The sequence below is a fragment of the Plecotus auritus genome (genome assembly GCF_963455305.1).
Source record: "Plecotus auritus genome assembly, chromosome: 1".
In the NCBI taxonomy this organism is placed as follows: Eukaryota; Metazoa; Chordata; class Mammalia; order Chiroptera; family Vespertilionidae; genus Plecotus; species Plecotus auritus.
In genome coordinates this window covers 142,689,794-142,717,765 of record NC_137770.1, presented here as the reverse complement: position 1 = coordinate 142,717,765, position 27,972 = coordinate 142,689,794, and the positions used below count along the sequence as shown (strand labels likewise).

At 37.4% G+C, this 27,972-nt stretch overlaps 1 protein-coding gene across 1 annotated transcript in view; it reads right to left on the bottom strand.

The window, feature by feature from the left end:
• Positions 1-3,329: 3,329 nt before the first annotated feature.
• Positions 3,330-27,972, bottom strand: part of LOC308241281 (uncharacterized protein C10orf67, mitochondrial) — a gene marked incomplete at both ends in the record, with an annotated part of 151,335 nt that continues 126,692 nt past the window's right edge. Inside the window, one exon of the mRNA XM_080654695.1 lies at positions 3,330-3,591. Coding sequence (XP_080510821.1) covers positions 3,330-3,591 — 262 coding nt within the window. The remainder of the gene's footprint in view (positions 3,592-27,972) is intronic.

Genomic DNA, 27,972 nt, shown 5'->3' with positions numbered 1-27,972 from the left:
GGGGGCATGAGAACAGGGAGGGGCCTTGAAAAGTCTTGGAAATTGGTATATTTTGCAGGTGTAGAGTGTGCCTAATAACCATGGCTAGGGCGCGCTCCCCAATGGCGAGGGTATGACAGGGACAGCTGGCTCAGTTTTCACTGTGAAAACACCCCCTCGGTGGACCAAACACAACGACACTGACCTTTCTGCGGGGGGAACCGCGATGTGCCTTTGACTGAATTAGCCATAAAGACGTCTTGCTATGACTTTTGTTCCCCACCAAAGCAAAGAAATATTGCGTTTAATATGAGAAGTACTGTTCACAGCTTTTCTGTGCTCCTTAAGAAATATTAGAGAGCTGATTTACTGGCCTCCTCCACTGAGTTGGCCTGAAGGCCCAGAGTGGAGGGGTGGGGACGGGGCAGCAAGGACAGAGAGGACGGTGGCAGAGGCAGCAGTGCGCTAAATTGCCTGTTGCCTGTTTCCAACGTTCTCTCTTTGCAGCAGCAAGTTTATCAATCTTTTCATCTGACAATACTTTGAAATATATCATTGTCATCCGGAGTTGTTTGATAGATTATCTGCAGGCACACAGCCTTTTCCAAGGTCAAGTTGAAGATTCTTGTTTGCTGTTTAACTGGGTTGTTTAAAAACTCTGAACAATGCCTGCCTGTTAAATTTTCACTTGTTCTCATGGGCATTGGAAAACAAGTTTTCTTATTGACCAGGGATGAGGGTATTTCATCCTACTGAGCTTCAGCAACCAGGACTTGGCAAGGAAATCCATAGGAGAAGAAATGAGATTTAACCTTAGCACTTGCAGATGCCAAGGAGATTAAGCCATCTTCCCATCTCCTCAAAGTGTGTACTAATTTTTCTCTGCATGTCACGGGCTGGTTATAGCCACATGCATCTCATTGATTCCAGTGGGAAGCTGCAAAGACACTCCCCTAAAGTTGAACTACAAAGAAATAGTCACTGTTGTCTTTGTCAGTGCTTTTAACCTGTTGCTCTAAGGACACTTTTAAAAATAAGGTCAGCCTCTAAGTCGTCATGTTTTCTGGACATATTTATTTATGTTTTAATGGAAAGACTGGTTTCACAGTTTCCTCTATATCTGCGATGATTGATTTTTTTTAATTCAGCCAACTTTTATTTACCTTGCAAAAATGTTCTGGACCAATGTGATAAATTACAGATATGCAAATTCCTTTGAATGGTGTTGTAAGTGTGTCTAGCTGGAGCTGAATAACTCCTTGCAAGTCAGTCTGTGCGTGCTCAGGACCCCAGGGAGCTGATCAAAGCACCCATTCTCTTTCATCCCCGGTATTCTCCTCCAAACTATTTCGATACAATATGTTTCCATGATGCACTTAATGTGCTAGGGACATAGAACTCATTACAACCTAGCTAGTTCTGCCGACCTCTTTGTTCCGAGGCAGAAAGTCAAAGAAAAAAGGAAAAGCACTGCCAGTTGCCAGCTTTCTGAAATGCTAAAGCATGCGTCATTTTTCACCAGGTCTCGTCTTGATATCCTCAAAAGACAAACTATGAAACCGGCCTCAGCCCTTTCTGGCATTAATTACACTGCTGTCCAGCCGATCTGTTTTTCCTATTATATGCATTTCTCAGCAGGGACTTTTTTTTTTTTTTTTTTTTTTGCAAGACTAATGCAGCTGCAAGTTAAACTATGAATGCATTTTTATCACTATGGAAAAAATTAGTGAAAAGGCTGAAAAACATACAACTAAGCCTTTAAAAGGCTTCTGGTAGATGATAGATTTAGTGAGAGACTCGAAAGATTTTTTTGCAACTTTTCTAAAACCTGAAGTTGACTAAGAGCCCCAGGCGTTTCCAATGCACTCTCAGCGTTTTGTGGCGACACTCTGTTGTGTCATTTGCAATTCTGCTTTGGTTCCCAGAGGAATCTTGAAGGTGGAACCTTTCAAGGTTTGTGTGAAATTTTTGAAATGAAACAGTCTGTCCTGCACCCAAGCAGGATGCTGCTTCCAAGGGATTTCTGTCTAGGATAGGAGCACAGAGAATATAAATTCTATTTCATTTCCTCTGCTTCTGGTAGGGTTGATTGGTTGGTGGAAATGGCTGGCAGCCAGTTCTGGGAAAGATTCCAGACCTGACTCCGATTAACCCTCTCTGGTGAAACTCTGCTGGAAACCAACTCACCAGCAATTGCCATTAATCTACTTACTAATTAAGCCAATTCATTTCTAAAGGAGAAAAATTCCTTTCTTTAGCCAAACTGATGGGAGGAAATTTGAAAGAAGCGCCAAACTGTGTAACTGTAATTCAGCCAAGGACTGCTAAAACAAGGTGTTGATATATAGCAGCAGATTTAAAACAAGTTTCTAGGGCAACACTCCTTTAGAGACGGTGGCATATAGTGCATAGTAGATGAAGCTCGAATAATGCTCCAGGGCGCCATGCCACCCCATGTACTTGCGTTGAATATAGCACGTCTCTCTCCAATTAAATCTTGTGTCTTTTACGCACAAATAAATCCCCTCTCCAGCTTTCTTTTGCACCAGAGTGTAACAACTTTATGTGACAGCTACCACAAATATATTTCTTGGGACTTAACAAATAGCTTTAGAAATCTGTAACCCAGGACCTATGATTCTGAAACTAGTCTACAGAGAGGACCTAACTTGTCGTTGGGGGAACTTGACGGAGTTGAACATTACGCACGCATGGAAGAAAGGGAAGCTGCCTCTCAGAAAATGGGTACCCGGCATTCCAGAAAGAATAGATACCTGAATCTTGAAACCTTCCGGAAAGCAAAACTCCAAAGAGTTTTCCCACTTACTGAAGAATTGTTTATGGCTTTTAAGATAAGGCCAGGAGCCTATGTCATGTAAGACAAGAGAAGACCTCTTTAGAGAACATTCTAAACCCCTTTCCAGTCTTTACCGTTTGCCTTCCTGGGGATCAGTGGACAGGCGAGGCAGCATATCAGTTTGACTTGTGTTACAGAAAGACCGGAGGGATTCAACAGTTTAGTGCCCCAAACTTTTTAATTGCAGTTCATTCTTTCCCACCCTAAGGTGCCTGGGCACTCCGCTGAGCCCAGCAAACATTAAAAAAAAAAAAATTGCCAGCCCCTCAAGTCTGTCTGCCACTCCAACACCAGAGAGCAGTCTCCTTCAAGGGCTTGGAAAGGTGAGCCTAGCCGGAGCACTTCGCGTTCTCTTCCAGTTAGTAGACATAATCCCGAGAGACAGTAATTTTAGAAACATCGTGGAGATAGTATCCTTTGCCAGGGAGACAGCCCTCAGGCCAGGATGGTGAGGGGCCTCTTTCTGTGGTCCTGCTCTGGGCAGCCCAGTGGTCTACTCAGTAGCATCCATATCCTTCACAGGGGTTTTCTGGATGTTGATGGCCTCGCCTTTGCCTTTGCCACAGGGGCGCTCTGGGGTATCGAAGGCCTCTCCAAAGGGGCGCTCTGGGGTATTGAAGGCCTCTCCAAAGGGGCGCTCTGGGGTATCGAAGGCCTCTCCAAGGGGGAGTCCTCCGGTGTCGATGGCCTCTCCAAAGGGGCGTTCTGGGGTATCGAAGACCTCCGCCAATACTCTTCTCTCTGTGACAACCTCGCTAAAAATAGGGAAAGAGGAAAAGACATTTAATTTGTTTTAATTACTATACACAAGCCACTCCCCACTTCTCACCCTTCGCTTTGTGCGTCAGTGTGTATGTCTGTGTGTGTGTGTGTGTGTGTGTGTGTGTGTGTGTGTGTGTGTGTGTGTAGGGGATGGGGTTGGGGGCGGGGAGGTCAGGTGCTCAGATCCACCACTGCCTTCAACTTAGCATGTGTCAGTCAAGTTTTCTGAGGCAGTTTCCCCTGCCCCAGGCCATAGAAATGGTTTTAGGTGCTTGTAAGTAACCTGCTGAGTGCGCCCTCCCTAGAACTAGGGGCCACTGTAACAGATTTTTTTTTTTTAAAGGGGAGAGGTTGTCTTGTGTTGGGGTCCAGGAATCTAAGATTTAAATTTCCATTTGTGTACTCAATCTTCCCTTCAAATGAAATAGAAAATTATGAATGAGAAGGAAAGAGACCAGATTGGCAGAGTTCTGAAGTTGAGGAAGGGGGGAGGTTTGGTCCTCCCCCCATCCGCACAGGCTGGGCTCTCTGCTCCGTAGGGAGGAACATTTACCTGGTGTGTAAATTGTGAGGAAAGCGTTGGGGGTCTGAGACAGGAAAGCCACAACATGGGGTGTGATGTTCCAGCTTTGAAGGGGAACAAAGGCCCTGAGCTAATCCCAGTGAAAGCCAGAGGCGTGGAGAAGGCGACAAAGAACTGCAGCCTGCGGTCACCGGTAGGTGTCAATGTGGACACTTACAGCCTGGGTAGTGGGAGAGAGGAACACAGAACCAGGCTGTCATTTCAAGGCTTAACATGAACAAAGATAAAAACGTGACAACCTCGGCTTTCAATGGTTGGGAGGTTCAAAGTGGAACGCTAAGAGACTATCTGGGTCAAGTCTTTTCTGAGGCAGGGACTTTTTTTTTCTAGTCAAGGATCAACCAGGGAAGTTTTGAAGGTCTTTTCTCAAGGTAACTTTTCTTACTAAAAGAAGAATTCTTTAAAATGATGTCCAGTTCCACCCACTGCCTAAGGTGAAGCGATGGAGCTTTGAAGATTCTGGACATGGTATAAAGGGCATTGTTTTCTGGACCCCAGAGACCCAGGTGGCTGCATTAAGCCTTTATGAACTTGGGCAGCCTGCCTCAACTTTTTGGATAAAGTTCATGTATTATTTACACATGAAATGAAAAACAAATAACCTTTCCCTTTTATGAAATGATGCCTACATGTAGATGAGTCTAATGATACCATGATTTAGAATATATTCATCTGACAAAGAAGTTGAAAGAATAATGGAAACCTGGTAAGATTCAGTATGCCTGTGATTTCAGACTCACTAATAGACATCAGCAGACAAGGCACTTACCTGCAAATGAAACTCCTTTATAATCTGGAAAAGATAACTGGGAATCTTCTGCTAATGCAACTAATTAGCAAAGATTCTCTTAGAGAATTAATAGATGGAAATGACAAACCATGTTTATCCTAAGAACTCAGACACATTGTTTTCCTTAATTTCTGCTATTAAAATCAAAATACAATTTATAAAATCATAATGTAATAAAATTCTAGTTTTCCTTAGTTGAAATAAGTCTCCTAAATAATTTTTTAAAAAAGGATGTAAATATCCTTAAAAGACTAATGACATTTCACAGGTAATGCAATTTAGAAAGAAACACTTCCATGTTTTCTTTTCCAACAATGTGCATTTTTGTAAACTGCTATAAATTGCAATTCAAAAGCACTGATCTCGCCATCCCCAATCATTTTTTATACTGATCAAATGAATGCAGATACTCCCATTTGGGAGGGGCGACATGACATTTCACTTGGCTGTTCTAAACAGGTCACAGACCTTTCACAGACCCTAAGGCAGTGGGAGGGAGCTCTTTACTAAACCGTGTAACCAAATCAAACCAATGGTTACCCCTTTTCAAAACCATTGGAATGGTTTGCACAATGCTATTCACATAGCAGCACAGAAACTGAAAGGATGGTCATCCAATGGAAATTTCTTTCCTTTTGTGTAAACTTGCAAGCTCAAAAAAGTAATACTTGATGGAAAACAATTACATTTGCTATGATCAAAATCAACAATAAACATGCTTTTTTATTGACACCACACGGCATAGCTGTAGCCAACCACTGGTATGTGTGTGTGTGTATATATATATACATGCACACATATGTATGTATATGTATGTCTATTTATTGGAGATGTTGCTTTGTTTGAAACCTTAGGCACAAAGACACAACATGGCTGCCCTGGAGATGACCTATTGCTTTCAAGTTGCTTGAACACATCAGAATTTCCATTGTTAAGGTTGATTAATTGAAACTGATAAGTTACCATGAATAAAGATTGTTTTTCTGTTTAATGTGGTGGGCCTGATTTGGTAAATGCCTCATTCATGTAGCTTTGCAGTGCAGCATATGGGCAAGAGTCATTCAGTATCACAAACATATACAATTTATTATGCTTGTATGGGCACAACCAAAAGGCCTTTCATTTTAATGACAAAGTTTCAATGAAAAATTCCATTTAAAGAGTCACTAGTACATGAAGTGTGATTTTGTAATTTACTTTTAGAGTTTCTATCTCTGCATTTCTGAGAATAGTTTAAAAGGTATACTATTTAAATACAGTAAGAAAAAATTCATATATCCAAATCATACCTTAGCATTAGTCATGGGGATACAACAAACTTTCTCTTAAATGTTGGCATACATATGAAGGTAAATACTTTATCATCTAATGCCACCTTGAGTGCCATACTATTGATAAAGTTACTATAATGATAGTTCGCACTGCCCAGTTTACAAAAAAAGTAAATAAAAAATGGAAGAGATTAGTGAATAGCATGTCAACTTCCTGGGATTTTTTTCTTAATGAAATCAGAAAACAATATTTAAAAACAATTTAGAGACTATTAAATGAAAAAAGAATAGATTTATTAATTTCCCCAGTTTAATTATTGTTAGGTTCCTTTACCTGAAAACTGATGTCACTTTTTAAAGATTGAACTACATAAAAACTGTCATGAATATTTACCAAAAAAAGTAATGGTTATAATTCATAATGATGTTGTACTGAAATGTTTTTCCCTTTCTTAAGCTGCTCATGTAATTACTGGAATAGTAATAACAAAAAATATGAAAGACATGCTAATTAACTAAATAAATGATTGTATCAAACCATCAAAGAGATAGTTACCATATTCAGCCTTTAATGTCTTATCAAATAAATTCTCTGGTTATTCATGTCCATGAAGTAGTTCAAGTTCACCCAACATTTCTCAATTAAATTAGATGGGTATTCTCAGTGCAGCTCTTCTGGAGAGTAATAAAGCACATTGGTCACAGCTGACCACAGCTAGTATGTGTTTCATAAAGGACTGGATGTCCATTGGAAAGCTAATCAGTGCACCATCACTTGTAAAATTCCCTCCTGTATTTTGAAGTGATAATCTGTATCTAATTTTTAAAGAAAAATTTACTCTCTTTTCACTCTTCTGAGGCCAATTTCTTTTCTAGACCTGAATAGAGATCATTGGTGAAACACTACCAAATAGCTTTGGTATGTGTATAACAAAAACCCACCTCTTTGTAGAACATAACAAATTATGCAATGTTCACAGATGCGTTTCACATTGTGCCTTTTGTGAGAAAATGAAGGCCCAACTCTGTTCCCTACCCCCTTCTCTATGAAAGACTGGGCTCCCAATGAATCTGTTTTAATCCTAGGGAAAAAAAATAGACTTTAATATGGAAGCTTCAGATAGTTATTCTTAAGGGGATTTTCATTTGATCTATGTAATTTGCACAAGGATGAATTTGAAGTCATAGCACCTATACATTCCTATAAACAAACAAACAACTTGTGTCCTAAGGATTAAAGTTTTAACTGCTACTGTAACCTACCTTTGATGTTTGAATATTTTGTAGAAGTGCTGTTTTTACATAATTTCATGTTTGATATTATATGTTACCAAAGAAATACAGTAATTTTTCAGGTACAATTTTTAAAATATACACACTCAAAACATTTTAGATTTTTGTTTCTACATTTTTATTTTTGATGGATCTTTCCCAGTTTTATTAAGATATAATTGGTATGCAGCAGTGTGTAAGTTTAAGTATAAAATATAACTTGACTTACATATATTGTGACATGATTACCATAATAAATTTAGTTAACATACATATCATACAAAAAAAGAGAAAAAAATTTTTTCCCATTGTGATAAGAACTCTTAATATCTGCTCTCTTAACAACTTTCAAATATACCATATGGCAGTGTTACCTGTAGTCATCGTGTGGTATATAACATTACTTATGTAACTGGAAGTTTGTATATTTTGACCACCTTCATCCAATTCCCCCACCTTCTTATAGGGGAAGAGGCTATGAAAAGATAATCCTGAGTAATGAGGTAGCAAGTTCTGCAGTAATGTGAACAATGCAGAAAGGCCTCAGGCCCACCCTACTCAGGGACCTTTATAAATCCTGGTATTACTTTTATTGAATGTGCTAGTCTTTGAGTGTCCATCTTAGAAAATAATTTCCAAGAACTGAGAAGTCTATCTTCAGTGCCTCGTGCAGGGCTTTGCTTCTGGTAGGTGTTCATAAAGTCTGTTGAATGACTAGATGGATTAATAAAGAAAAGGTGAAACCAGAAGGTTAAGTATTGTGGCCCCTTGGTATACATGACCTTTGCAATTCCCGCCCACAGGCTGAAACCACAGGCTGTTTGGTTTGTTTCAGAAATTCATACTGAGAGCCAGGAATAAAGCTCTTTGATAACAGAGGCTAAGCATGCTTCATGTTGGGTGAAGAACAAATTCACTCTTTGAAGCCAGAAGCTGAAATTAAAGGAAATTGAGGTAGGGGTAACAAGAACAGTTTCTAATATGGGGCTATGGTTTTATAAAAAGCTATGAGACTAGGGAGGCTCTAGGGCAAAAACTTACTTTACATTTAGGAACTGAGTCAAGCCCCTTGATGGCTTGGGGACTTCAAGACCCTAATGTTTTAGCAGATCAGGCACCTTCAAGCTTATAAGAATGGGTTGTGGATTGGGAGTGAGACTGGCACAAATAGAAGCAGTCACATAACTGTATTCAGGTAGAGAGAGAGAAGAGAAGAGAAGTATATATTTAATATACATATATACTAAAACATATAGAATAGAATGAGAGATATTTGAGCCCATAAAACAAGTTTTGATATAAATAAAATAATAGAAAGCTTGGAAACACAATAACAAGATAAGCCATTAGAACATGAATTCACTCCAAATAAATGTAAGTTGATGAAATAGTCTCACTAAAATTTTTAAATGTCTGTGTTTAGTACTCAAATAAATAATTGATAATAATCCATTAAAAAAAAGAAGCAAATTATTATACAAAGCAGGCCAGAATAAAATAAGTACTCGTGGCTATGAAAAAGAACCAACTAAAAAAATCACTAAAGTAAAACACTAAAACATAGGATAAAGTGGGTACAGCTGAAAAGAAAATTAGAAAATTAGAAGGTAGTATTTGAGGATTAATTTAGAAGATTTAGATTAGAGGCCTAGAGAAGAAGCTGACAAGAAAGCAGAAAATAATGTAAAGAATGTTGTACAAGCAATACTACAAAGGCAGTAGCTGAGAGACTTTTAGAAGTAAACTAATCATTAGATGCAAATTATACTCTGAATATTAATAAAGATAAATATACCATTGAATTCACTGTAATCAAACTACAGATCATCAAGAATGAAAACAAAACTACTACTACTTTATTATTTTATTTTTTAAATATATTTGATTGATTTTTTACAGAGAGGAAGAGAGAAGGACAGAGAATTAGAAACATCGATGAGAGAGAAACATCAATCAGCTGCCTCCTGCACACCTCCTACTGGGGATGTGCCCACAAACAAGGTACATGCCCTTGACCGGAATCGAACCTGGGACCCTTCAGTCTGCAGGCTGACGCTCTATCCACTGAGCCAAACTGGTCAGGGCTAAACTACTACTACTTTAAAAACTACCATAAAGAAAACATAAAATGTTCATAAATGATTGAAAAATTGATAATAAACTTCACATAACCATGAGCAGAGGCTCATTTAATGGTACAATAACAAAATATGGAGAGAAAAATTGCCAATTAAGAATTTCATATCTTGCTAAACTACCATAAAAGTGCGGTAAAAATTAAAATAAACAATTTACCAATGATTGGTCCTCACTAAACAAATGATCAAAGTAACAATATTTTTAACATACATATATACTAAAACATATGCATATACTTATACATATGCACTAAAGGAAATAGAACTTATAGCTTTCAATCCAGCAGAGGGGAAAATAAAGAAATACAGAACTAACAATCCAAAAGAAAACAATAAGAAGTAAAGCAAAATATCAGAAAATAAAAAAGATGGTAGAAATAAGTCTAAAGTTATCAATAATTATAATGTTGTAAATAGAATAAATTCCTATATAATAGAATAAATTGAGATAATTGTTGTAAATAGAAGAAATTGTTGTAAATAGAATACATTGTTATAAATAGAACAGTTAAAAATGTAGATCTTATCAGAGAGAACTAAAATAAAAATATCTAGTTTTAAGTTGCTTAAAAGAGAAAAAGCAAATATGAAGAATCATAAAAAGATTGAAAATAGCCTGGCCAGGTGGGTTAGTTGTTTGGAGTTTTACCTATACACCAAAAACGTTGTAGGCTCAATTCCTGGTCAGGGCACATAACCTGTTTTGTAGGTTCAATCCCCAGTCGGGGCACATATAAGAGGTAAAGAGGCAACTGATTGATGTTTCTCTCTCACATCGATGTTTCTCTCTCTCTCTCTCTCTCTCTCTCTCTCTCTCTCTCTCTCTCTCTCTCTCTTTCTCTTTCTCTTTCCACTCCCATCTCTCTCTCTCTCTGTCTCTCTGTTCCTCTCTCTCTAAAATCAATTAAAAAAACATATCTTTGGTGAGGATAAAAAATTAAAAAAGAGATTGAAAATAAAAGGATGAAAAAAGAGGTATAATGCAAAACTAAGAAAACAAAAGCTATTACAGTGTTTAAAACAGAATTTAAAGCATTGAGGAATTACTAGAAATAAAGAGGAACACTGCATGCAATGATTCACCAAGGAAAATATAATAAATTAGGGTGCATTTATAACCTTAAAATAGGTAAAACAAAAATTAACAGTTACTAAGAGGAGCTGATAAATTCTTACACATAGTGAGATATTTTTACATTCTTTCAGAAAATAAGATATTAAGGACAAAATAGATTAGAAAAATAGAAAATACTCAAAATAATATGATGATCTAATAGATGTGAAAATATGCACTGAAAAAATAGAAAATAAAATCATTTTCAAGGTAATATAAATACTTACAAAATACTTCACAAATGAAGTCTGTACAAATTTTCAATGTCTTACAAATCACAGCCTCTGACTTAAATGCAATTAAATTAGAAATCATTAAAAGTAAAGCAATCGAATGGACCCGAATAGTATTCTGCTTTCTCTGAGTAAGACAGTCAGAGGAAGACAAGTATCATATGATTTTAATGAACAAAATGAACTAACAAGTAAAATAGAAACAGACTCATAGAGACAGAGAACAGACTGACAGCTGTCAGAGGGGAAGGGGGTTGGTGGGAGTCTGAGTGAAAAAGGTGAAGGGATTAAGGAAAAGAAAAAAACTCCCATAGACACAGAAAATAGTACACTGTTAATTACCACAGGGAAAGGGGATGGGGGAGGTAGAAGAGGGTAAAGGGGGAATAAATGGTGATGGAAGGAGACTTGACTTGGTGAACACACAATACAGAATAAAGACAATGTATTATAGAATTGTCCACCTGAAACCTATATAATTTTATTAACCAATGTCACTCCAATAAATTCAATATAAAATAAATAAAATAAAATACAGTACAAAAAAAGTAAATCTATCTCTTTAATAAAGACAGTTTAAAAGCTCACATGTTAAACAGGCAATTATGATGGTAATAAAATATTCAGAACTAAGCAACAACTGAAATACCATATGTCAAAATATATGGGATACAGCTACAATAATTTTTATAGTCATAAATGCATTTATTAAAATATAGTAAAAACAAAAGGAAATGAGTAAAATAGAGAAAAAGAACAGAAAAGTCTTTCAAAATAGAAGGAAATAATAGATAAAATACATAAATTAAATCATAAAACCAAAAATATAGTAGATCAAATAAACCAACCTAAAATTAGTACTTTAGAAAAACTAAAATTTATAAAATATTTAGCTGGAATAAGAACAACAAATGGTAAATACATAAGATAATGTTAGGAGAGTAACCAAGATGGTGGTGTAGGTAAATGCCTGTACCTACTGCCTCCCACAACCACATCAAAATTACAACTAAAATACAGAAAAATCATCATCCAGAACCGCCTGAAAGCTGGTTGAATGAAAGTCTTCCAACTAGAGAAGTAAAGAAGAAAGCACACTGAGACTGGTAGGAGGTGAGGAGGCATGGAACTGGCTGGTCCGACACTTACGTGTGCTGCTTTTTTAATCTGGAGGGCGATCATCTCTTTGGAGGCTGCCTGGAGGAGCAAGGGGTCCCAGCCCCACTCCAGACCCCCAGCCCAGGGTCCCAGAGCTGGGAAAAGAAGTCCTACGGGCAGTAAGAACTATGGGCTATAAAAACCAGTTCAGATTTGGGCTCAGTGACAAAGAGGCTGCTAGAGACTTAGCTGTTCCTCTTAAAAGGCTGGCTAGCACCAGGAACTGAATTTACAAGGTCGCACTTCCTCCGAGCTCCAGCACCAGGGCGAGGCTCTAGGGAACACAGACACATACAAGGAAGACCTGAATTGTCTGGCATCAGGGCATGAATTCAGAGGTGGCTTTCTCCCAGAGGGAGGTGCTTGCAGGGATCATTGTTCCTATGCTGGGATCTCCCCGGTCACAGGGCTGACTAGCAGCCATTTCTGTTTGCTCTGCCTCAGGGATTCCCTAAGACCCTACCTCATCCAATTTACAACCCCACCCAAGCTGTGTGCAATGGCTTTTGTATATGAATGGCCTGTCCTTGATCAGGCTAAAATCTCTCAAACAAGCTGCAGCTGGGTCAGGGAGCACCAAACCTATCAATAAAAGACCCAAGACCCATCACTAGCACCAGCCTGCCTTGCTTCATTGCTGGGCCTCATCTGGGCACCTCCAAACATGATACAAAGAGGAGGAATCTGAAGATCTCTCTATAGCTCCTACTGGGTGGTCCAGGCAGTGGCTGACTTTGCATCTCCTTGGAGACCCAAGAGCCAGTGTACCCAGTGGTCAGTGTCAGATCATACCAGATTACAACTCTAGACATCCATAATTGACACACTCAAGGGGTAGACTCAGTGAATAACAAAGCTCCCTGAAGCAAGTCCTGCTCCATAGGGGTGTCTCTTGCACAGCAGCTCTCCCACTGTAGTTGCAGCTGGTCCTCACAGCCAATTAGCCTGGAGGTCAATTCCTCCCAGTGATACCAACAGCAATCAAGTCTCAACTACAACAAGACTGTGCTTACAGCTCACCAAGGGGTGCACCTAGAGCTCCTAGCTCTGGTGACTGGGGAGGCTGAGCCACAGGCCCTATAAAACATCTACGACACAAGGCCACTCTACCAACTCAAGGAGACATAGCAGCTCTACCCAATACATGGAAACAAACACAGGGAAGCAGCTAAAATGTGGAGACAAAGAAACATGTCACAAATTAAAGAAATGGAAGAAAGCAAACTACTGGATATAGAGTTCAAAACCATGGTTATAAGGTTACTCAAGAATCTTCTAGAAACCTCCAAAAAAAATGGAAAAGGATCAGTCAGAAATTAAACATACACTGACTGAAATAAAGAATAATATACAGGGATTTAACAGTAGAGTAGAGGATTCTGAGAATCAAATCAATGATTTGAAATATGAGGAAGCAAAAAACACCCAATCAGAAGAGCAAAAAGAAAAAAGAATCCAAAAATATGAAGATAGTGTAAGGAGCCTCTGGACAACTTCAAGCTTACCAACATTTGCATTACGGGGCTGCCAGAAGAAGAGAGAGAGCAAGATATTGAAAACCTATTTGAAGAAACAATGACAGAAAATTTTCCCTACCTGGTGAAAGAAATAGACTTACAAGTCCAGGAAGCACAGAGAGTCCCAAACAAGAGGAACCCAAAGAGGCCTCTACCAAGACACATCAGAATTAAAATGCCAAGGGCTAAAGACAAAGAGAGAATCTTCAAAGCAGCAAGAGAAAAGCAGTTACTTACCTACAAGGGAATGCCCATATGACTGTCAGCTGATTTCTCAACAGAAACTATGCAGGCCAGAAGGGAGTGGCAAGAAATTTTCAAAGTGATGAATAGCAAGGACCTACAACCAAGATTACTCTACCCAGCAAAGCTATCATTTAGAATTGAAGGTCAGATAAAGAGCTTCCCAGACAAGAAAAAACTAAAGGAGTTCATCACCACCAAACCAGTATTATATGAAATGTTGAATGGTATTCTTTAAGAAGAGAAAGAAGAAGAAAAAAAAAAGATAAAAAATATGAACAACAAAATGGCAACAAATATATACTTATCAACAATTGAATCTAAAAATCAAAATAAATGAATAAGAAATCTGATTAACAGAATAAACTGATAAATAAAATAGAATCAGAGGCATGGAAATGGAACAAACTAAAGATTTTCAGAGGGAAGGGGTGTGGGGTGGTGGGAAGAGATTAAACAAAGAACTTATATGCATATATGCATTACCTCTGGACACAGACCATAGGGTGGTGAAGGCCTGGGGTGGGGTGGGAACTGGGTGGAGGGGATAATAGGGGTACAAAAGAGGAACATCTGTAATAATCTCAATAATAAAGATTTAAAAAATATAAAACAAATTAAAAAATAATGTTAGGGACAGAAAGGGGGACATAATTGCAGAGATTATCAAATTCATATCTGCAAATCGAAGATACCTTTGTTGACTTGATAAAGAAGAACTGACAAGCCTACATCATATTTAACAGTGACACTTTAGAAACTGCCCTACTATGAGAGAAGCAAGACAAGGTGCCACTGACTGCTCTATTCAGCATTCTACTGACAATGGTAAGCCAGTGCAACAAGAAAAGTAAAAATAAGCTGTACTTATAGATTGTAAGAGACAAGTGTTTTAAATTATAGAAATGACAAGAGACTTTTCAGACAAGCTATTAGAACCAATAGAGCTCAGGAAGTTTGCTGTAACCAAGATCAAAACACAAAATCCACAGTAATAGATATTTAGAATGTCACAGAAACACCTTACATTCATAATAGTACAAAACTATGTTATTATACCTAATGTTACTTAGAAACAAATCTAATAAAAGATGTGCAATACCTTTATAAAGATATTACAAAACATTGTTAAAGAAGATGTAAGAATCTCCAAATCACTGGAATGTTATATTCATAGATGGGAGGACTCAATGACTTAAAATTTTTAATTCTTTCCAGATCAATCTTTAAAACAAAATACTGACAGATTTTTCCATGGATCATGAAATGATAAACCTAAAATTTATATGGAAAAGTATAGAACCAAGAAGGGCTAGGACAATTTTGAAAAACAAGATGGAAGGACTTTCTATGCCAGATATCAAGTTTTATTTTATCTTTAAAATTTAAAATTATAGTTGACATACAATATATTAGTTTCAGATGTACAATATAGTGATGACATTGATGTACCTTATGAAGTGATCACCACCATAAGTCTAGTAACTATGTAATACCATACATAGTTATTCTATTAGTGACTGTTTTCCCTATACTGTACATTACTTTCCCTTGACTTGCTCTATAACTGGCAGTTTGTACTTTTTAGTGTCCTCCATCTTTTTCACCCATCTCCCCAGTCCCATTTGGCAGCCATAAGTTTGTTCTCTGTTATCTATGCGTTCGTGTATGTTTTGTTTTGTGTGTTTTTTTTATTCCACATATATAAGTAAAATCATATGGTATTTGTCTTAGTATAATACCCTCTAATCCTTCTTATGTGGCAATATTTCATTCTTTTTTATGGCTGAATAATATTCCACTGTATATATGTATCACTTCTTCTTTAACCATAGATGGACACTTAGGTTGTTTCTACATCTTGGCTATTGTAAATAATGCTGCAGTGAACATAGAGATGCATACATCTTTTCAAATTATTGTTTTTTTATTTCTTCAAATAAATACTCAGAGGTGGGATTTCTGGGTTATATGGTTGTTCTATTTTTAATTTTTTGAGAAATATCTTTACCGTTTTCCATAATGGATGTACCATCTTTGCAATCTCACCAAAAGTGCACAAGGATTCCTTTTTCTCCATATTGTTGGCAACACTTATTCTATGTTAACTTTTTTTATAATAGCCAAACTGACAAGTGTGAGGTGATCTTATTGTTGTTTTGATTTGCATTTCCCTTATTATTCAGTAATGTTGAGCATGTTTTCATGTGTCTGTTGGCCATCAAGTTTTATTTTAAAACAAAAGTAATTAAAACTCTGGTATTAGAGCAGAAAAGACAAATAGGTTACTTGCATAGAATGAGAATGAAGAGCCTGGAAAAAGTCCATACTGGCATGGAATCTTGGCATATGACAGAGAGAGCATTTCAAATCATGAGGTGGGAGACATTAATGGTGCTAGGATAACTGGCTGTTCTAAAGAGAAGGAAAGTTAGGCTCTAAAAAAGCATATAATATACAAAAACTAAATTCTGATGCTTACACAAAGTAGCTAAGTGTGAAAATCAAATTGGTAATATTCTGAAAAGACAATGTAGGATGATCTTTATAAGCTTAGAGTAGGAAAATTTATCTAAAAAGGATAATAAAAGTGTAATTCATAAATTAAAATACTGAAAAACATAAGTGTATACAATGATTTTATGTTTGGTTAAACAAAAGACATCGAAAGCAAAGTTAAAAGACATACTACAGACAGTGAGAAGATATCTGTGAAATGTATAACTGACAAAGGGTTAATATCCTGAACTTATAAAAATTCCTACAAATCGATAAAAAAGAACAACTAAATAATATAAAAACCATCAATTGCTAATAATAAGCTATTCACAGAAAAGAAAACCAAAATGATGAATAAATATAAAAAATTATTTCACTAGGTACCAAGAAATTTTAAATATAAAAATGAGATAGAATTTCATACCCATCAGATTGGCAAAAAGTAAAAGTTTGGCTACTTCAAGTGTTAATAAGAATATGGAAAAATTCAAATTCATAAACTACTCTGAGTATAAATTAGTGTAACATTTAGTAGCACAATTTGACAGTATCTAGCAAAGTTAAAGATGTATATATTCTTCAACTCAGCAATTCCATTTGTAGGTATTTACTAGTGAAACACTTGCACATATGACTATGAGAAACATACAGGGATGTTTATAGCAGCTGTGTTTATGATTGCAAGAAATTAAAAATATTCTAAGTTCCCATCAACAGGAGAATGAATACACTGTAGTATATTCATGCAATGGAATATACTATACAACAGCAAAATAAGTGAACTCAGGCTACATATAGCAAAATACTGTAATTAAACCTTAAGATGTAATATTTATGGGAAAAAGTACATATACATTGTATTCCACTATCATTGATATAATGCTTGAAAACATGCCTAATGAAGTTATATATGTGTTATATAGCATAATTATATATATATAGAGGTCCAGTGCATGAAATTCTTGCGGGGGGCAGGGGGGTGTCCCTCAGCCAAGCCTGCACCCTCTCCAATCTGGGACCCCTCGAAGGATGTCTGACTGCCCGTTTAGGCCCACTGGGATCAGGCCTAAACGGGCAGTCGGACATCCCTCTCACAATCCAGGACTGCTGGCTCCCAACCGCTTGCCTGCCTTCCTGATTGCCCCTAACCGCTTCTGCCTGTCAGCCTGATCAATGCCTAACTGCTCCCCTGCTGGCCTGATTGCCCCTAACTGCCCTCCCCTGCTGGCCTGGTCACCCCAACTGTCCTCCCCTGCAGGCCTGGCCCCCCCCCAAGTTCCCCCCCTCAGGCCTGGTTGCCCCCAACTGCTCTCCCCTGCAGGCCTGGTCCCCCCAACTGCCCTCCCCTGCTGGCCTGATCGCCCACAACTGTTCTCCCCTGCCAGCCATCTTGTGGTGGCCATCTTGTGTCCACATGGGGGCGGCCATCTTGTGTGTTGGAGTGATGGTCAATTTGCATATTACTCTTTTATTAGATAGGATATACATATGTCTATATATATGCAGTGTATATGTGTGTATGTGTTTATGGAAATATTTAAAAATATGCAAGATTGACAAACACTAAAATCAGGGCAGTGGTTATCTCTGGGGAGGGAGGGAAAGATATGGTTATCAGGAAGCTTCAACTCTAGCTTCACTGCTTGACTTTTTTATGAATCATGCATGACAAAATGTAACAGAGCCAGGTGGTATTCAAAAGTTAATTATGTATTTTCTGAATGTTTGAAATATTTCATAATAAAAATAGTTTCTACATTAAATATGTCTTTAAGGAAATTAAGCCTTTTCTCAATTCACTATTACTGATATAAAAACACAAATAATAAAATTATTATTTTTTTTTGGCCACTCTAGCTTACATTTGTGTAGAATTTAGTAGTAGACAATGTAGTTCTTCCAATGACCTACTTTTTTCTATGTGATTGTTTATTTCAAGTTGAGAAACCTACATTAAAGAAATTGAACTAGCCAGGAATATGATAGGCAGAAGATTAAAGTCCAGTGACATTTCTGCACACTGAAATTTATAAACCCACTTTTATAATCTCAATTTATTTCATCAGGTTCCAAAGTTGGGGTTCCTCCAGTTGAAAGAAATAAATACATGGTATCTTTTATATACAAGGATGTCATTTCCAGCTCAATTAAGGATACACTTGACATGTCCATGAATTTGCATGAATCCAAAACAATAAATTATGACATCTTGCCATTTCTAAAACAGAACCATTGTTAAATTTAAAAATTAATACCTACTTGCCTCTACAATAACTAAAACCTCTCTCAATATTTTGTTATCACCATAAAGGCTTATATGGTTTATGGTGCCTCTTAAATGAATGGGCAGCAACAGGGAAGCTAATGTCTGGGGAGAAATCAGTGGCTGCAAGATTCAGAGATTCTACTGGAGTCAAACTCATGGCCCAACAACTGAATAACAACACACACTAGAAAGCATTCTTGTCTCATGCTTCATACTTTGGAGCACTCTAAGTATCAGTTATGAATATTGCTACCCCAGCTTTTCTTTTTCATTCCCATTTGCATGAAAAAATTTTTTTTCACCCCTACACTCTCATTCTGTGAGAGTCCTTTGTTTTAAGGTTGGTCTCTTGTGGGCAGCATATATATGGGTCATGTTTTTTTTTATCTATTCAGCTACATTATGTCTTTTGATTGGAGCATTTAATCCATTTACATTTAAGATTATTATTGATAGGTACTTATTTGTTGCCATTTTAATTCTTTATGCTTGTGTGCCTCTCTCTCTTGCTCTATTTCTTCATCTTATAGCTGCCCCTTTAGCATTTCTTGCAGTGCTGGTTTGGTGGTAATAAACCTTTAGCTTTTTTTTTCTTTTTTGCCTTTATTTCACATTTCATTTTAAATGATAGCCTTGCTGAATAGAGTAGTCTTGGATTCAGTCCCTTCCTTTTCATTACTTTGTATACCTCATACCACTCCCTTTTGGCCTGAAGTGTTTCTATTGAGAATTCAGCTGACAGTCTATTGGGAACTCCCTTGTAGATAACTTTGTCTCTCTATTGCAGCCTTTAAGATTCTTGCTTTGTCTTTAATGTTTGCAATTTTAATTATGATGGTCCTGGGTGTGGGTATTTGAGGTTCTTCTTGATTGGGACTCTCTGTTTCTCCTCAAATTGAGTGAACTTTTTCCTTCACCAGGTTAGGAAAATTTTCTGCCATTATTTCTTCAAATAGGTTCTCTATTCCTTGCTCAGATTCTTCTCCTTCTAGTATCCCTATAATGCAAATGTTATGTTTCATGTTGTCCCAAAGCTCTCTTACATTCTTCTCCTGCTTTAAAATTGTGTTTGTTTTTTTTTTCCAATTGCTGCTCTGAATGGATGTTTTTTTTTCTACCTTATCTTCTAATTCGCTGATTTGGTCTTCTGCTTCTACTAGTCTACTATTGATTCCTTCCAGAATATTTTTATTTCAATTGTCATTCTTCATTTGTGCTTGATACTCACTGATGGTTTCTACCTCTTTTTTTAATGCTGCTGTAGTTCTCATTAAGTTCCATAATGTTCTCATTAAGTGGCTTGTAGTTCTCACTAAGTTGTTTGAGTACTCTTATAATCATTAGTTTGAATTTTTCTTTTTTAAAAATATATTTTATTGATTTTTTACAGAGAGGAAGGGAGAGGGATAGAGAATTAGAAACATTGATGAGAGAGAAACATCGATCAGCTGCCTCCTGCACACCCCTTACTGGGGTTGTGCCCACAACCAAGGTACATGCCCTTGACCGGGATTGAACGTGGGACCCTTTAGTTGGCAGGCCGACGCTCTATCCACTGAGCCAAACTGGTTAGGGCTGTTTGAATTTTTCATCTGTCAAATTGCTTGCCTCCATTTCATTTAGTTTCTTTTCTGGCGATTCCTCCTTTTCTTTCACTTTGGGGGTTGTTTCTTTGTCTCCACATTTTTACTGTCCCTTTGTATTTGTTTCTATGTATTAGATCAAACTGCTGTGCCTCCCAGACTTTATGGAATGGTATTATGTAGTAGCTGCTTTGTGGGACCTGGTAGTGCAGTCTCTTAGATCTCCTGAGCTGGGTACTCTAGAAATGCCCCTTATTTGAGTTATGTGGGTTCTCCTGTTTAATTGGATCTTGAATGTTGTTGTCCTCTTTGTGGATGGAATTTTCTCTCAGGCTGGCTGACTATGAGGATCATCCCCAATCACATCATGAGAGCTGTTGTGGAGGTGCTGACAGAACAGAATAAAATACAACACAACAAAACATGAAACAAAGAAACAAAACATAAACAAGACCCATACAACAACAAAAATAAACACCAGAGAAGAGAAAATTAGGAAAAAGAGAGCAAGATTGATAGAAAGGAAAGAAAGAAAAAATATGAGGAGAGAGAGAGAAAAAAAAAAGCCAAAAACAAAATGGTATGGGAGAGTGGAAGGGGGAGAAAAAGGAATATGAAGGGGCAGAGATAAAATAAAGAAAAAGAAGAATAGGGGAATAGGGGAAGGAAACCAGTTTAAAATAAAAGAGGAAGAAAATATTTATTAAGGAGAATAGAGGAGAAAGCAAATAGACCCAAAATAATAAAAGGGAAAAAATATGAGAAAACAAGAGACAAAGAAAAAAAAATGAGTAGGAAAATGGGAGAGATAAATTAGATATATGAACAAAACAGTAGAGATGAAAATAATAACAGATTGATGAAGATAAATGAACAAAAGAAAGGGAAGAATAAAAAAGGAAAGAATACAGTGAAATGGCATTTGTCTCAGCAGAGTTTAGTGCCTCATGGGAGCTCCATTTGGATCCTGCTTTTCTGATGACTGTGGCTGACTGTTCTGTCTGCCAATTCTGGGCTTCCCATGAGGTACCTAGCCGCTAACCACTGTCAGAAACTGTCCTCCTTTGGCTTTCAGCACCTGCTTGAAGCTTCAAGTGATCCACAGTTTGTGGCTGTCTCCACAGGATGGGACTGCATGTGGGAGGGCCCTAGGCTGGGTCAGTAAGCTTCCCCAGGTTCCCTGGGCTCTGTCTCGGTGGTCTTTACTTGCCAGCCAGCTGTCAATCTTAATCACTCAAAAGTCTGTTTCTGAAAGGGCTTTAAATAGAATCTGGAGTCTAGACCCCTGTGTCTCCATGAGGGGGAGGAGCTGTTCAGATTTCAGGGAAAGTGGTGGGTGAGTTTCCCTTCCCCGAGCTACTCCTCTGTGAGTGGCCCAGAATATTACTCTGCCCTCAGCTGGGTGGAGATCCTCAAATGCAGTCCAGTGAAATCAGCTGGAAACCTGGAGTTTCTATCAGCTTTCCTGGTGCAAGGGAGGCACTAGTCAGGTTCCCAGGATAGTGGGGCAGACTGCCCCACCCCCAACTCAGATGCTCTCTGAGACTGTTCAAATGGGCAGGCTTGGCCTCTATAGATGAATCCTTTGCAAAGGTCAAGATGCTGGGTGGGCAGGCAGGGCTCCTGAGGGTGTGGTGGTCTGTATTACCGAGGGCAGGTTTTTTTCCTTTTCCTGAGCTGTGGCTTCTGGGAGTGGCTAGAATAGATCCTCTCAGGAAAAATGGCCGTTTCAGTTTGGAGGTTTACAGCTGAACCCAGGACTCCAAGCTGCTGTTTTTCCACATCTTCCTCCAATGCTTCCCACCCCAGCCTCTCCTTAGGCATCTCGAGCCTGCACCGACCTCCCTGCACCAAAGCCTCAGGTGAGTAGCTGCAAATGAAACTCCTGTGTCCTGGGTTAAAAAAACAACACACACACACACAAACAAACAAACAAAAACCAGAAACTGAGGCTTTCTCTCCAACCAGCTCCAGTCTACTGGCTCCAGACTACCTGATGGCGAACAACCCTGCCACCTTTCATGGCTGGATGTTATGTGCGCTGCTGGTCTCAGCTCTGGTTTCATATCTCAAAGATGAATGTGGTGCCCAGCCTGGGTTCTAGGCCTCAAACTTCTGTGGGAAAAGATCTTCCCGTAGCCATGAGTTCCCTCCTCACTCTGGGCCTGCCGCCCGTGGAAGTTGGGTAAGCCCCTCTCACCACCTCACCCTTCTTACCAGCCTCCAGGTAGTTTATCTCCTTTTTGGATATAAGTCTCCTCCTCATCTGCACCTCACTTGGTAATCTTGACTCTTTTCTTTGCCATTGAATACTCCCTGTATTTGGAAAGGCCTACTATGAGATATGGTGCTGATCTTCCAGGTTTTATCATCTAATATTTACATCTAATATTGTAAATTCCATGCCTCAAGTAGAAAATATCTTTAGAGATAAACGTATCCCTGTGTTCACTGCAGCATTATTCATGGTAGCCAAGACATGGAAATAACATGTCTCATGATGGAAAATTGGATAAAGAAGATGTGGTACATATATACAATGGACTACTATTCAGCCATAAGGAAGAATGAAATGCTGCCATTTGCAACAACATGGATGAATCTTGAAAGTATTATACTAAGCAAAGTAAGTCAAATGGAAAAGGATAAAAACCATATGACTTCATTCATCTGTGAGATATGAAACAGAAAACAGTAAACAAAGAAGCAAAACAAACTCACAGACACAGACAATAGTATGGTGGTTATCTGAGAACAGAGGGACAAACATATGGTAACAGAAAGAGACTAGACTTTGGGATCATACAATGCAATATACAGACAATATATTATAGAATGTATACTTGAAACTTATATAATGTTATTAACCAATATCACCCTAATAAATTTAACTTAAATTTCATAATTAAATACTGGAAAATATTAAAAAAGAAAATATTTTTAGAATCCTATATAATAAGATGTAATATGCAAATGGTCATTATGCTGTGAAGTGTAATGACCAACCATGTAATGATTGGATCACGGATCAGCAAGAGGGTGGGGCAGCGAGCTACAAGCAGGTGGTGGAGAGCTACAGGAGGAAGCAGGGCAGTAAGCTATGAGGGGGGGCAGGGGGCAGGGGAAGCTACAGGAGGGCGGGGCAGTGGGTGGAGAGCTACTGGAGGGCGGCAGCAAGCTACTGGTGAGCTACTGAGGCACAGATTTGTGTGCAGGGCTAGTAGTATAGCTATAAAGAACAAGAAAATTCTTAGGAAAAGTTGGTTGAGAATCATTTTAATTCTCAAAGACAAAAATGACATATATAGCTTAGAAATATACCGTTTGAATAATAAGTAGTTGGTGACAATAAAAAAAAGTAGTAGACAAGTTGGTGGCAGTAATATTAACATTTACACCTTAATAAATTATATTTAGTCAATCAGGTTAGTCCTGGTACTTAACTCATAATTCATTTATTAATTCCTTCTTCTATCATTTTATACCATCAATTGCATACTAAATAATGTTATATATTATAGTACATGTAGTAATATTATTAAATATGCATTTGGATATGAATTTGAAAACCTTACTACATTATATTGATTATAGTTGAAGTCTAGAAGCAATATGTAAAATAATGCTAACATTATGCCAAAAATATTCTTTTTCTTTTTATCTGCTAAGTTCCAATTTCTTGTTACTGTTAAAATTATTTTTGTGTTTAAAACAAAAACACTTTCAATCAATATTTATTTTTATACATTTTTAACTACACTTAGTAAAAACAAAACAAAAAATTTTAGGTCCAAAATTTCAAAGGATGAAAAGAAAGAATTTAAAATGCTTTCATATATATTGAGATTGTCCTACTATTCTTTAAAAGCCTTTAAATCACCTCTTGGATGTTTCTTCCCTAATATCTCAGAGAATTAACAACACAATGTAATCTAGGTTTGAATTTGGGTTCCTCCTGTGTTTAAGATATTTATGTTTGAGCTTTCCCTCACAGCCAAGCCACTTAAAGAGTCACTGTTACTTTGAGGTTTTATCTATGCGATTTGTGTCTTTGGGGCTCATTAAGGACATTTACAAAGATTACAATGTCAATAGCACCTAATTTCTGGACTGTGAGAAAGGTCTTCTTGAGTACATAAAATCTGTGGCTGTGCACAGTACACAATGGGCAGCTCAGATCCCAAATTTTATCACACTTAAGTAGCAAACAAATTAATAATGTCACCTGGGCTCTTTCGGGATAATTACGACTGAGTAAAAAACTGCTTTGAAATTTTGCAGATAGTATTGTACCTCATTTTTTATTCCCTGTGATTAACAAAGATTTATTTATCACTTTATCTCTTTTTCTATGTTGCATGACTCTCTGTTGTTCTCTTTAAAGATTTTTGAATTAAAACTTGTAACATACAAAGTTTTTTCAATCTGCTTAGGAAAGATATATTACCTGGTATAATGTTATTTTAAAATATATTTATGTTTTATTTCACTTTTTGCATAGCTACTATGTGTATTAATACTAATGGTGGATTTTATTTTTATACTTATGTCTGGTAGAAAATTAGTTACTGAAGAACTAACAGAGAGAGTAGCTCCTTTAAATCATTAATCTACTGCTCAGGTCAAAACATACTTTATTTGGGGACCGGGGATTCTATTATCAATAGCTTAAGGGGAACGGTAAGGGGTTAGCTAGGCACATCACCTATTATCTCACTTAATCCTCATCACAAAGCTGGGATGAGGTCACCATCTCCATTTTACGTAGCAGAGAAAACTGAGCTGAAGTCACCCAGTGAGTAAGTGACTAGAACCGAGATGGGAACCAAAACTGTCCACTGCCGAAGCCTTCCTGCTACATCACATTTCCCACTGCATTGCTGAAAATGGGACAACAAGGCATGCATGAGCCTTGGGGTAAGTCAGTATAACTAACTGAGTGATGACAAGCTCGGGCTCTGGGGCTACCCTGTCTGGATTTGAATTCAAGCTGCTCCACTTATTTGTGGTGTAACCCTGGCAGTTTACTAAACCCCTTTTTAGCCAGTTGTCTCCTTTCTAAACTGGGGAAAAGCAAGAGTACCAACCACTTAGAGGGTTGAAGCTACAGCCTGAAAGGCATTTAGAATAGGACCTACACTTACTAAAAGTATTTTGTGAGGCCCTGGCTGGGTAGCTCAGTTAATTAGAGCATCGTCCCAATATTCTAAGGTTTTGGGCTCGATCCCGGTTAAGGGTGCATACGGGAGGCAACCAATCAATGTCTCTCTCTCTCTCTCTCTCTCTCTCTCTCTCTCTCTCTCTCTAAACATCAATAAAAACTTATCCTTGGGTGAGGCTTTAAAAAAATATTAATATTCTATTTACATATTCTAAAAATGGAACTTAATGCAATAGTGACTTTAAAGAGCTCAAATGCTTCTGTCATGAGATGGGTTATAGTAAACCATGCTCCTCACCCCTGTCTTGTAATAGAATGTAATGAAGATTTGTCTATAAGTCAGGTACATTACTAACATAACTAAATACCTCTTTAATAATGTATTTGTAAATTAGTGCTTGAAAACAGCAATAATATATTAAACTATTTTCTAGGGGCCTAAAGAGGGTACTCAATCTTCCCAAATATCTGAGAACCTTCCAGTGACTTGTGTAGTGAAGATAATTTGGTTCTTTGAATGGTCTAGTGTGACTACCATTCAGTAGTCATAACCACTAAAAGCTGTGCTTTCTAATGAAAAGATTCATTTCTCCACAAATTAGTAAATTTATAATTCATTTATTCCCCAAAAAAATTCATTTCTAGTAAACTGGATTAACTGGGAACCCAATTAACCAGAAACTTTTGTTAACTGAGTTATTTCCTCTCATTTCAGAGGGAAAGACAAGACCTATCGAAGTTGTCTGTGAGATCTGGTAGAAAGAAATGCCAGGGTTGTGTTCAGAGGCATTGGTATGAACATTGTCACCTATGCCTTCTATGCAATGCTGACTCATATTCAGAATGATGAGCTTTGTGGCATACTGCAAAACTATGAATCATAGAACATATTTACGTTCAGTTTAATTAGTTAGGCAAAAAATCGGACAAGTGAATTTTAGGAGGGTTTTGAGTAGACCAGGTAGAAATAAGTCCACATTTTGCATTTTCAGGACTGAGAAAAGGGAGTGATATTTGTTTCAGCTATCGATTTGTACTACTTCAAATGGACCTTTGAAAAATGGTTTGCTTGGCTGAAGAAAATCAATTTTGGATGCAAACTCCTCAATTGAGATTTTTGTGGGATGAAATGCTGCATTTAATTAAATTTTATAATTAAAATTTCAGGCCAACCACAGAAATTTACTGTATGATTGGAATTTCCGATAACGTAACAGATCTAATAATTTATTTACATGCCAATACTTTTAAAAGGTAGTAGTCATGCACTATAGAGTCCAGTCTGAGCCTTACTGTAATTTAAATGCCAGCCCAGGAGGCAACCAGTGATTGCTGAAAGAGTCCTATGTAACCGGAGCAGGCACCTCTGGAACATATAACTGCCGATACAATATAAGCACTACAGAAAGAGCCTATCCATTGCATGGAGGCCCCGAATCAATCTCTAGCAGAAGTTTCTCTCTGCTAAAAAATAATTTAGCATACAAAAAATAGAAGATTTTAAAATTGGTGTCCAGGATTTAAACTCATATCACACATTTCTACCTTATATAAAGATTTACTATTAAAGCCCAGCTGGCATGGCTCAGTGGTTGAGCATCAACCTATGAACCAGGAGGTCAAAGTTCCATTCAGGGCACATGCCCAGGTTTTCGGCTCCATCCCCACCCTTGGGGCGTGCAGGAGGCAGCTGGCCAATTATTCTTTCTCATTACTGATGTTTCTATCTCTCTCTCCCTCTCCCTTCCTCTCTGAAATTAATAAAAATATATTTAAAATAATAATTATTTGTATTCAGACTAATAAAGCCATATTTTGTTAATCTAACTTGTTTAACAGAGCACACTAATGCCTTTAAATGATGAATTTCTTTGATTTTACTTAATCACCCTGCCCCTCAACACCCTCAGCTGGACTGCTTATAACATAGACAATTAAGGAAAGGTGTAATCTTAGGGTTTGTATTTTGGTTTCCAATTTTAAATAAAAGGAAGTATGGTTGTACCCTCAAAGACCTATATAAAGTTATGGACAAAACATACTTCCATTTTCAAAAGACTCCAATTTGAAGCCCTGTAAGGACTGAGGGGAGATAAAGTATGCTAGAAATAGTCATATATATTTTTTTAATTATTTAGTTGAAAAAATAGAAATTTAACAAGAGCATTAGGTTGTTGGGAAGTTAACTAATAAAAAAGAAACAGGATTCCAATTGAGACAGTTTCTAGTTTTGAAATATGACAATCCATTTTCAAGTAAGAGCAATCAATATTCAGAAATACATACTAGCACTTTTCATTCTGCATATCTATGTATTAGTTTTATAAATTATTTGAAAAAAGTCATACATTCACCCAGAATACCAAACACCTCAAGTTAACAAAGAAAAGCAATGTTATTCTAGACTAAGTAGCCATTCATTCTATGTGTGAAACTTTTTTCCAACAATAAAGATTTTTACCTTTTGATGATCTCAGAAAGGATCTCTGATCATTGCCTATGTCCGTGTTTTCTGTCTGAAGAATATTAAACCAAAAAGTTTCATT